The sequence below is a fragment of the Mytilus edulis genome, chromosome 6, assembly GCF_963676685.1.
Source record: "Mytilus edulis chromosome 6, xbMytEdul2.2, whole genome shotgun sequence".
Lineage (NCBI taxonomy): Eukaryota > Metazoa > Mollusca > Bivalvia > Mytilida > Mytilidae > Mytilus > Mytilus edulis.
In genome coordinates, this window is record NC_092349.1 from 35,523,092 (window position 1) to 35,536,560 (window position 13,469).

General features: G+C 31.7%; 1 protein-coding gene across 1 annotated transcript; it reads left to right on the forward strand.

The window, feature by feature from the left end:
* The first annotated feature begins 826 nt into the window (after nt 1–826).
* LOC139526075 (serine protease 55-like) lies at nt 827–6,282 on the forward strand. The gene is made up of 6 exons (XM_071321230.1): nt 827–840; nt 1,358–1,521; nt 2,423–2,507; nt 3,754–3,931; nt 4,985–5,124; nt 6,055–6,282. Exons 1-6 carry the CDS (start codon nt 829–831, stop codon nt 6,259–6,261), a joined length of 786 nt encoding a protein of 261 aa, XP_071177331.1. The 5' UTR covers nt 827–828; the 3' UTR covers nt 6,262–6,282.
* The last annotated feature ends 7,187 nt before the right edge of the window (nt 6,283–13,469 follow it).

The following is a 13,469-nucleotide window of genomic DNA, read 5'->3' on the forward strand; positions in this document are numbered from 1 at the left end:
ACGCTATAGCATATGCAAGGGCAAACGAGACATGTAACATGCATAAAATCATACGCAAGATAATTAAGGTGGTACCCAACACTTTCATTAAAATTAATTTTGCTCGTTTAATTTTTATAAAATTTTGTCAAAGTAATCCTTTAACAAAAATGTAAAAATTTCAAAAAATTTGAACCAACCGTTTTGTCAGAAAAATTACACTGGTTATATAGTAGTTTAACAAACACCAATTTTGATCATTGAGAAGCTTAATATTCCTTTTACAACACAACGTAATTAAAACGTTTAGTTGACTTTACAGAGTTATTTCCCTGTAGTGTTAAGTACCACCTTAACTAACTTGTTTTCTTTTTTCTTCTTATCTTACTATCTTACAATGAATTGGATTCAAATGTAAAACATGTTTAGAGTACATTTATGTTTAAAAGAAAATACAAATTGATAAATGTAATAGCTAAGGTTAACATTTGTAAATATGACCAAAAGAAAGAAAGAACACATTGTAATTTGAATTCGGAACTATACTATTGCAAAACATATGTAAACCTTGTGCGAAAAGGTCAAGATAAAAATACTGTGGATTCATTATGATTCGTTGGATACCAATTTTCGTGGATTTCGTGGGTACAGGTAAATCACGAATTAAAATGTCCTACGAATAACAAATTTGTCCTAGGCTTGATATTAGAATTCGGCAAAACCACGAAATTAGTTATCAACCAACAAGCAAATTTTGCTCAATTCACGAAAATTGGTACCCACGAAATAAATGAATCCACAATACCTATATTTCAGTTTACTTACATCAGTATTCTTTTTTCAGTTTTAATGCCTGATAAGGTAAAACTATTTGTGTTTCCTTTTTCTGAAATTCAATTAAAAAAATACTAGTTGTATAGGGTGGTGAAATAAAATCTGTAATTATATTATCAAGAATATTAATAACAATTTTTTTTGTTGATACATTTGTTCTAATTCTAGATATGATTCTTCCGATTATTTCTCTTCTTTTGAGATATTGAATTTTGTTTTTTTATTAAATTATATTGTGTGTGTATTCGCATGCTTTAGAAAAATAGCATTTTACGGTGTGAACGGAAGTGTATATTTATCCTTATAAACAAATAATTGATAGGCAAAGTATACATATTGTCTTGTAACGATTTAAAATAAATAATTGACAAATGTCGCGTTTAAATATTGGCACTCAAATCAAAATATTGAATAAATTACGAGTTGACATTCAACTTAATTTACATCGTTTAATGGAAATGTTGTTGTCACATGTCAAGTAAGGTTTGAGTAATGATTTAAAAAAAATCATATAATTGTATGTTATTTTTGTTTTGTCAAACAGACTACCCAGATAGTTGCAGGAAAAGATGGAGATATTGAGGATTTTCCTTTTAGCGCACAAATTCAACGTCGTGAAAGTCGTCAAGACCCCTGGATAAATTGGACTGGTGCGACTATTCTCTCAAGATATTGGCTTGTAACCTCAGTGGCATCTAAAAAAGGACCGTATGTGATTCAAATACTTCCCTTTTCATGATATTATTTTAAAATTTGTTTAATATATTTTACCATAATTTTCTTTGACCACATCCTCAGATATATATTTTTGGTGGCCTTCGGTTGTTGTCTGCTCTTTGGTCGGGTTGTTCTCGCTTTGACACATTCCCCATTTCTTTTCTTAATTTTATTTGTTTTTTAGTGGTGCAATAAAATCTTCATGATCAAATCATCTTTTAGGGTATGCAATATTATGAATCGTAGGTTCCGGTAAATTGTTTCGTTAGGTCTAACAAAGCAAACAATCAACACATTTCGACAATAAAGCTCCGATTTTGAAACCAAAAATTATTTCTTTATTGTTTTTACTAGAAGTAATCGACGAAAAAACCCTAATTATGACCTTCATTATATTCCATGTTTATGTTAAAGGCTATATGTTCATGTTAGTCTTACGTGCACTGTTCCTTCATTTCACGTTGTTTTATTCCTGGATGCCCTAAACTCATTAACACTGTAGTATACTGTAATAATGTGTAAATAGATATAAGAAGATGTAGAATGATTGCCAATATAACCACTCTCCAACCCCGTTACAATTTTTAAAATAATTCATTTAGTCAAAATACTACCTTCAATACGGAGCGTTGGTTCATACCAAGCTATACACATGCTATAAAGGGCCTACAAAATGACCAAATCCAATGGTTTAATCAAATATAAATAATATGAAAATCAAGAAACAAGCAACATTTATGAACTACATTAAAAAAAGAAACAATTGAATATAATTTCTTTTAGTAATACATGTGATACAAAAAAATATAAAAGAAGGTTTGTTGGGGTATGTATTGATCTTTACAGCTGCAAATGAGCCTGTCAAATTACGGGAATATTATTCAATTTTCAGAATAAAAAACATGCGTATTCGGTTTGGCTTTGATGATTTATCAGCTCGAAATAAACAAATAAGAACTGTAAGACGCTTCGTAATTGTAAGTATCTGATTTCTCAATTTGTGTTCATTTTTAAGAAGAAGGAAAAACAATATGCATGTTTTTACATGCAAATTGAAATTTAAACAACGGGAAACAAATATTTATGAGACCCTATCAAATCATATCTGAAAAGACAAAATAAACCATGTATTATTTAATGATAATGTAAGGAAAATGCATATATGTTAAAGAAACACCCATCTGAGAACATTAAATATACTTTGTATTAAATATTGGCATTACAAGAGTGGCGAAAGATACAAGAGGAACAGTCAAACTCATTAATCGAAAATAAACCGACAACGCCATGGCTAAAATTGAAAAAGACAAACAGACAAATAGTAGGACACAAGAAACAACATAGAACATTAAAGACTCATCAACATAAACCCCTTCAACAATTGTGGGTGATCTCAGGTGCTCGGAAAGGGTACGCACATCGTCGTTTTGCTCATTAAATTGATATGCCTGTTATTTACCTTCGTGATCGTTTTAACTCTTAATAAAATCATTAAATGAGATATATCAGATAAAATGTAATGTGGGTAAATCTGTTAAACATGGTTTCATTCCATCTTTAGTTGTTGGCGAGTTTTGACTTGACCATAACTTGCATTATATCAGAGAGCCGGCTCATTAATCAAACGGTTAATAAAATCAATATGAAAGAAGTCTACTGACTGATTAGACTAACAACAAAACAAACTAAAGAATACACATAAGTCAATGATTATTATATTCATCAGACATAAACAATATTTCATACTGTTTATGACTTAAAGGTTCTAACGATTATATCTTATAAACTGAAAGAACTCATTTCGAAGGGGTCAATGAATTAACGTCTTCAGTTGACGGTAACGTCATCTATTAATTTCATGTTTTTCTTTGTAATTTTTTGTTGTACATAACGCAGTAATAAAGTCCCGCGTGCAATAAATGCATTATACCGTCTACTACTGACCCCTACGGACCCGTATGGATTTTACTTACTCGCTATGAGTCCATAGGGGGTAGGTAGCGAGTTATATAACTAATCATATTTTGTTAGTGACCTTACCATTGAATCATGCATGTCATATTTCAACACGTGTCCTAGATATTGGCATTGTGCATATGTCTATGTAATAAAAACAATTCCAAATATATTTTCTCTATTTACATCTTTGTATCAGAAGGGCCAATTGATGAACTACGTCAAACTATACTTTTGAAATACTGACTTGTTGACTTTATATTGCAGCATCCACGTTATAAAGAGGACGAAACCGTTCAATATGACAATAACATAGCTCTAATCAAACTTCGTAGGCCTCTTAAATTTGGACCAAAAATTAACAGTATCTCTTATACAACGATCAAAGGTATTCGTGGTCTTAAAAACTGTCAAATATCCGGATGGGGATTCATTGATCGTAATAGTAAGTAATATAATATAAATATTAGAATTTTTGGTTTAATCATTTGCACAATATAAAGAAATCAAAGGAATAAAACTGTCTTATAAACTAAAGAAAAAAAACTCGATAGTGAAATCAATCTTGTTTGTCTGCAATAACCATTAACTATTCGATGATCTAGGAAACTAGGTTTGCCAATTTGACGTTCGACAATGAATACCACTATTGTTGTATTAATATTGAGAATGGAAATGATGAATATGTCAAAGAGACAACAACCCGACCATAGAGCAAACAACAGCCGATGGCCACCAATAGGTCTTCAATTGAGCCAGAAACTCCTGCACACGGAGGTGTTCTTCAGCTGGGCCCAAAACAAATATGTATACTAGTTCAGTGATAATGGACGTCATACACCGAATTATAAACAAGAAACTAAAATTAAAGTTTGATTAAATATCAATATGCAATATACTTTAAACCATGATAATTAATATGCGAATACTGATTAGTAATGACTCCAAAATTCGATATGTTGTACTGACACTCCTTAGACTCTTGTCCAAAATATGTTGCAGATGCCATTAAATGTTAGCTACAATGTAATGGACCCTTTTAATTAAAACGGATTCCCTTGATAATAATTTAGCTGTCTCATTATTATTTCTACATATACTCTCAATATTTCATTTTTCAATCAATTGAACCAATTGAAAATAAGTCATTAGCCTGTAATGTATTGATTGTAGATTGATGCTGGGTAATCTAACTATTTTTCGTTCATATTTTGAACATCAATTAGGCCATACATTTTCTTGTTTGGATTGTCTTACGTTTGTCATTGCAGTGCCTTTTATAAGTGGCAGTGCGGAATCGGCTTTCTTCATTATTTAAGGCGGGACGTGGACCAATAATTTCTTTTACATTTGGTTTCTTGTTAATAATTGTCTCAATGGCAATCAAACCACATACTCTTTTCTATGTGTTATTTGTTCAATTACAGGCATGCTCATTCAAAAAGATATACAACAAATTATTTATGCAAAATTTTGAATTCATAATATTATTGTACAGAAACAGAGTCACCAGACACTCTACAGTTTGCACGTATTTCATTAATATCCAATACCAAATGTAATGATCTAGCATCTCCTAAAGTTCCAAAGAACCAAATATGTGCCTATGACTACAAGAACAAAAGACAAGCTTGCAATGTGAGTATAATTAATTTGAGGTCATTTGAAACAGTTACTTTTTAAAACTTAGTTTCTGTAAAACTAATGTACACTTTCCATGACCCTTTGAGACATATTGCCTCTCTTTTATGATGGTAAGAACAAACGAAATGGCAAGGTCAAGTTTGACCATACTTGCATTTTGTTCCTGGAATACTTAGTAGCTGTAAAAGTAAGTAAATCAGTAATGTGATATACATTTGACTATGAACAGGTCATTAATCTTGATAACGCTTAAAAATTTGTAAAGAAGATGCAACAAAAGAGACCTTAATCAGACTTCATCAGCATACACCAGGGTCTCGATAGCAATATGCCCTTATTCGTCTACATTACTAGCCTAGTAGCTCTGAGGTTGGGAATCGATTCACGTAAGTAGAAGGTGTACTCAACTCTAATGTAAAAAAATTTAGTTGTTCTCACTAGGCACGCACATTAAAAAATTACAAGAAACTCGCCAACGGTTTCACAATAGCGTAAAACACCTCAAATGATATCCATATGTGTACATTAAAATGACTGATAGTGAAAGGTCTATTCGTATAATTTGTAATTTTCTATATTTAAGTAATTGCACCAGGTTATTGTCGAAACTAGAAATAAAAAGCAAAATCGTTTAAGTAACGCATAGATTTTTGAACATGTATAGACTAGTTGTAATGTCGACGGTAACATGTTAAAAACATACTATAATCGTGTAAACTCGAATTGATTGGTCACAATCCGGTTAACAGAATTAGGAGGACGACAACTATATACGAGTCTACTTAAAACGACACAGTACGTCACAATTTTCAAATAAATGTATTTTAATGGTACTTACTAGCTGTTTCTTATTGGCTAAAGATTCGAAGTTTGAATCTAACCAAAAAAAAACTTTCTCAATTGAAATTGTAATTCTAATTCCAGGGTGATGGTGGTGGACCTTTGACATGTAAAAGAAGGGGGAAACGTGTCCTCATCGGAGTATTTTCATGGTTGTATGATTATTGTCATGCTGAAAAACCATTTGCGTATTCATCTCTTGCATATTATACTTCATTTATTGAAAAAGTGACTGGAATAAAAGGAACTCCTTCAAAGTATTCTAAATACGGAATGTACGAAGAATATTAAATAAAAGAGAAATAAAATTGTTTGTGGTCTTTTAGTGCAGAAAAACAGCAAATACGACATTCTCACAGTCGGTATCTAAATCCTGTCCAATAGCATAACTAACTATGTATAGTGATTGAAGTGACGGATTCATGAATGTTGGGTAAACATATGCATGTTGTTCGTTCACATGTATTTCCTCTGTCAATCATTCAAGTCAAATCGAAAATCGCGAATTAATAAGTTGCCCAGTAAGATAGGCAGCCCCTGGCGATGTTGTACTAAACATTTTAAGTGCGCACTGCATATAGATACCCGCTGATAAGTTTATTAACTTTCACCTCATTCTGTTTTTATGGCCTACCTATGATAGTAGAGGGGCATTATGTTTTCTGGTATGTGCGTCCGTCCGTTAGTTCGTCCGTTCATTCGTCTGTTCGTCCGTCTGTCTGTCCCGTTTCAGATTAAAGTTTTTGGTCAAGGTAGTTTTTAATAAAGCTGAAGTCCAATCAACTTAAAACTTAGTACACATGTTGCTTATGATATGATCTGTCTGATTCTAAAGCCAAATTAGACTTTTGACCCCAATTCCACGGTCCATTGAACATAGAAAATGAAATGGCAAGTTTCAGGTTAAAGTTTTTGGTGAAGCTAGTTTTTGATGAAGTTGAATTCCAATCATCTTGAAACTTAGTGCACATGTTCCCTATGGTATCTTTCTAATTTAAATGCCAAACGAGATTGTGAACCAAATTTCACGGTCCATTGAACATGGAAAAGGATAGTGCGAGTGGGGCATCTGTTTACTTTGGACAAATTCTTGTTACCTGTGTTATCAAGTGCAAAAGTAAGACTCGTAACGCTCAACTCTGTCCCTCTTCAAACCGTACGAAATACCTTGGGTTAACACATTTCGTTAAATATATCTTATCTTAAATTGAAGGGAATTTTCATATCATTTCATAAGTGCCCGAAAAGTATAATTTGTACCGTGTAATCATTGTTCTATCAGCCATGTCTCCATTTTCTGTTTGCTAATAGTTGAAATTATACAACTAACAAAAACAATTATCAAGATCATTTTCTTCAGAATATTTCGGGTTCTGTGTCACAGATAATTCATAATTAGTCAAAAACTAAATGTGTTTGAATGAAAACATTCTAACAATTTGTTACGTGCAACTTCTTCCTGCTTATCTATAGTATATGCATATTTCAAAGACCTCGGTGGCTCAGTGATCCAATTAGTTACTACTGCAATCACAAGCCATTCAACATCGAGGTTGTGAGTTTGAACCCGCTCGTGCGGGTGCACTCGACTCCAATCTTAATTGACAAGGATTGTCAGTTATCCTTCTTAAGAAAGCCTTAGTGCCGGGAGAAAACAACCGACCTACGATAGGATAACTGACAATCCTTGTCAATTACGTTTGAACAAATTTGAACAAATTTGAGCAATTTGAAAAACCATGCGAGGAACAAAACCCTTTACAGAAAAAAATATAAAAGGGAATAGATTCTTTACAATTGAAGAAGTAGGAGTTAATATTTCAGTACTATTCTTTTTTTACAGTATACCCTCCGACACTATTCATAGTTCGATTAATTACAATATTCATATCACATGGAAAGTTTCGGACGCGATCTGCTTACTCTTCTGACGCACCTGAGATTGCCCCATATTTTTTTTTTAGATTCGTTTGAAATTAAGTCGTCAGTTTATATTTGACTTAAAGTTTAAATGACCTTTTGCATATTTAGCCCCTTTAGGGTATGCATTTATATAGATGGCTTGCATTTATACCTTTGTGCATTAAGCAGTCCGTATGTTTTTGCTAACATGACTGAAGCATGATTATTGGAAAAAAGGGGAAAAAGATAGTGGTTACCATCCATTGTGATCATTCTCGTATATTCTATGAATTTGTACATGAAACCTTGTATGTACATGATAAAACTTCACTAATGCGAATTTTTTCTTTATTTAAACAAAGATTCTTTCTGAACAATTTTTTTGAAAAGCGCAAATCTAGCAAAGAATAACTTGTGTTTTTTTTTAACCATTTTTATTTGAAATATCTTTTAGTGAATATTTATAAAAACATCTTCTTACCATGAGGTAAACGATTAGTGCAATGGAGCTGGTTTTTTTTTTTTACCATTTCAGGGTACAATATATCATATTGGTTTTTACCTTTTGTACTACACCTTTTATAGTGTAAACAAAGTTCGTAAGATTTCAGTTTTCTATGTTTGTTTTGGTATTGTTTTTTTATCTTATCGTTTTATTCACATTGTCTTTTCTGTTTCCCTTCAAAAAGGCCCCTTTGTTTCTTCATCTTCTTGTTTTAACAACTGTAAAAATAACTCATTGCTTCAAATCGAATAAACAAAAACTTACTAGGAAGTACATGTACATTGATTTTTAACAAGGTCTTTCATTGGTCCTTCATTGGTCCTTCATGACCCAATAGGATTATATATTAACTTCCTCTTAAGTTTTCTATAATTTTATAAACACGTTTTACATTTATTCACCATCTGTTACTTTTAAACTAGTAATACAATTATTACTTGCAATGTATTAACACTTTGTGTCGTTTTTTCATTAAATAAACCTCAGGTTGTTGTAGAGTAAGTTTAAACATATTTGTTTATAGTGGATTGGGAAACAAGCTATTGCAACTTATATCAATCCCTTTCCACCTTGCTGGTGCAAGTTCTTCCTTGTATCGGCATTATTCTTCGAAATCTATAAGGGTGCCTTCAATGTGTAAAGATATGACTCTCTCTTAACACAGATCATCCATTCATCGTCCCCTTCCAATGGACTATCACCGATTTCTCAAGATTATACTCGCAAATGGAGTCGAGAGCCGAAAGTAGTACAACACATTATAAACAAATGATTGAATACGCTTACGTTGGATTTTTATAAATTGTTTATTCATGGTCGAAAAACAAATGTAGTTTCAAAAAGTTGACTTCTCGGAGAAGCATGTAGTAAATCCTGGCAAGTAAATGAGTATACTGGAATAAAATAAGATCGTCGCCGTATAAAACTCGGTGAAGTGAACCTGAAATATCTGCTTTTCTATCACTTCTTAAATGACAAATTAGTTTCACAAAAAGCGTTATTTGAAGAACATGAAATACATAATATTTCCTTTGATAAATAAAGTGGAGGTATAATTGATAAGAAAAAAGATTGACTGATTGGAAAACCGATAGATTGAATAATCAATTATAAAACTTTCTATAAAGACAAAGCTTTTATCTAAGTTCATTGAGAAAGTACAAAGAAAATGGCTTATGTAACAGCTTTGAAGTAATGGTTTCAAATCATTAGCTTTTTATTTATAAGTCATAATGACTCATACCTTATCAAATAGTAGTAGTTATATTTGAAAATATTTCTATATTTATTTTATTTTTTTCATTAATTTCAATGGTTCAAAAGTCTAAATTCTATAGTTAGAATAATTTGTTATTTCATTGTGATATACTCTTACGTTTGACAGAAATATAGAAATCAAGATGAAAAAAATCTTGACCAATCCTTTTGTTTATCTACAATAACCATGTATGTCGATGATTAATTAATCTCAGATCCTTACCATAGCTGAACATCATTTTTGTTCATTACTTAAATCATGTTTGTTGATTCTATTCCCGAACATGTATACCCAATACATTAATTAGAATATAGATACTTGTTGCCATCACTTAGTTGTGGTATTTGCTTGAATATGGTTGCATTTGAACTTCGATCATCGATATACAACAGAGACGTTACCATGATGATCAAGTTCTAAGTTGTGCTCAGTTAGTTTCTCCTTGATTCAATATGAATTGCTTACATTTTAAAGACTAATGTACGCAATATGTGGACCAATCGCATTAAAAAGGGCCTCAACAAGCATCGGACAAGTCTATGATAATATATTATAGTCCCTTAATTTCATCTACAATTGTGTATTTAGTGATGACGGACTCTCCATTGCGATGGAAATTTGAACCAAGGTGTTTACACTGCAATGCGATGACTGGACGATGAAGTGCTTTGTTTGTCACTATGACGTGAATATTTCAGGGAGGTCTAATACATATACGCTTGCAATATGAAAAAAATGAAACTAGTGTATACTTCTTTTATATAGAAATTGATAACTGACTTTTAGAGACAATAAGAACTCTGATCGAGATACAGTTTATTGTATATAACATGTAGATGTTTACATGTGACGTGAAATCATGCAGATAAGGGTTTGCCATAGTGACTGAAATCGATGACGTGACGTCATACAGCTTAAAAGTGTGATAAAGCCTTTTCAGTCAAGGTTAGCTCATACATCACTCTTTCCATTAACCGTATCACACAAGCATACATTTTTTTCTGTATTGACTTCTTATTACAATATCATAATTGCTGATTGATTACCCATGACAACAGTTGCTATCTATATCTGATCACAGATAATAACTCTCTGTTATTAGTATATCTAAAATCAAATTTACTGCCAATCACTATGAATGTCGTTGTGACATTAATACCAAATTCATTTTGAATTAAATACGATACAAATCATTTATAATTACCAATAATTATATCATCGATGTTCGTCTCAACGATGTTAATCTTCTAGTTTGAGTTGGTTCCGGCGAAAGTGATAAAGGTAATCATGACCAATACTAATCTGTTTAGCGTTATTCTATTTATGGCGACGTTGTCGATTTTGTTGACAACGGTATGTGCTCCTTTAGTTTCCTGCGATTATTATTCTTTTTATTATTTCACTCTTACTGTTTTGAAAAAGGAAATTATCAATCAGAACAATCAAATGAATATTTTGTAAAATAGCAATAAGGTAACATGTTTGTTAAAAAGCTAAAATCTGCTGAAAAGGTCATAAATCACCACATAGATATGAATTCCCCAAAAAAAGCACATTACAAAAACATAAACACAAATGGCCTACTAGATATTACTAGCAAATACTGGAAATTTGTTGAGAGCCAAGAACAACATATACATTTAATAACAGAATTTTGTATCCAAGACAAAATGCTAAATTTCTGTATGCACATCCAATGGATTTAGTGATGAAGACGACATAAAACATGAGTATCGATATGATGTAAAACAAATAGGCTTTATTTTTGTGTTATTTGTGGAGAGTTGCATCTTCTTCCTTTATATTTTTACCGTTTGGCAATACACATTTTGTTTTGTTTTAATTTATTGGTTAAAAATGATGAATATAACACTAAATTGTCTAGCTTTTAATATCAAACATCCTTTTACTCCATTATGATCGATTTTACCACTTAATTTTTTTTTCTTCACATCAATCTGTTTTTGATAAAGTCACTGAAACGTATCTGTTATTTCCACAAACTGTATGTTTTCGAGCATAAGCAACTTGAAATAACAATGTAACACCTGTTTCTATATTAGATTAACAATGTGTATATTCATAAAGAGGTAAACTAAGGATATGTAAACGTAAATTAAAACTATTGTTTTCTAATTGTTTTAATGCGGACGGTCATTTTCATAATTTTATTGGTATCCCTTCAAAAATGGAGAAAAAAAAAATTTTCCATGCAGATTACAGTTGGTTATTCAAGATAACAATATGTCCCCAATGTCCTCACAGAAACTTTTTTCAGACAAGATGAGATATAAATACTTCATTTCTCAAACGGTTTTTAATATTTTGAATATATAACACAGTTTCACTAATTCATGTTCAGTTTTTATACTAATATATAAAGAAGGCCCAGTTTATCGCCATTTTCTTTCAATATTGTTCAGTGTCATTATAAATTCGGTCCATGTTACGACGATTGTTGTATTAGTTTATATTATAATTTATTAAGATGCTCCCAAAAAAAACCCAATTAACAACAGAAAGGTAGTAGCAGTAAATTAGGATGATGTTGACTACATGGAGGACCACCTACCACAAGCTGAAACATATGACGATTCGATAACTGCAGCCAAGCATTCAATCTCATCAAATTGTATTCTTCTAAATAAAACGAAAAGATGTTTAACAACAAACGTACCACTGTCGTACGACAGACAATCAATGTTGTGGAAGCATCGTATGAAATGAGGTATTCGTGAGACAATCGTGCGACTGTATCACGATCGTCTTGCGACAGTCGTGATATTGTCGTACGCAAGTCGTACGATTGTTTTATCAAAATGGTTTATGTTGGTATCAACGACAATGTGTTCATCGTCTTTAAAGTCGCACGACTGTGATAAGACATTCTTAGGACAGCCACAAGACAGTGACACGACAAAAAATCGTAGAGAAAAAAGGTGCATATCCATTTTTCGTCCCACGACACTCATTGCCAAGACATATCAAAATATCGAGCGAAAGTCGTGAAAATGTCGTTCATGATCACAGATGACTTGACATTTGACAAAACTTCATGTCGTGGCGCTGCATTGATGTGTCGTGAGTTCGTTGACCAGGTCTTAAGCTGTTGAAGTTAATGTCGTAGGGATTCAATTTTTGAGAGGAGCAATGGCCGTTTTCAGATAACAATGGTCATGTTATTACAAGTGATAATCTGGAAAATAAAGCTATTAAACAGTTTATATCATTTCAAAAACATGATGAATAATGTATCAACAATATTATTGTACCTCACATAAAGTTTTGTAATCTCCCTTTTGTTCTCAAGATGTTAACTACATGTATAAAAAATCAGAGATCAATATATGTGTATTATGTATATAAATGTTCTTTACAACCCTGACATGGATAAACAACGTGATACATAAGTACAAACTAACATTTGATAATTATAAGTTCTTTTTACGAATTTAGCACTAATATCAACAGTGTTATTGTACCTTAAAAAAGATTAGAAATCATTGCTTTGTTCACCAGATGTGTAATCATAGATCAATACAAGTGTACTGTGTATACAGATGTTCTTTACAAACCTGACATGCAGAAACAACATGATATAGGAGTACAAATAACCATTTAATAAATGATTATTATAATAGTACTTTACATATTTTAAGGAATTAAGCACTAAGAATTATCAATTAAACATTGCCTTTTGTAACTTTGTATATCAAGTGTCAGGAGGGAAGGTTGTGCTAATTTTATTTTTTATCAAAACAAATGGGGAAGCGTCACAAATTCATTGGTTTGATAAATATCTAAGACAAATTATGACCAATATAGACTTTCTTA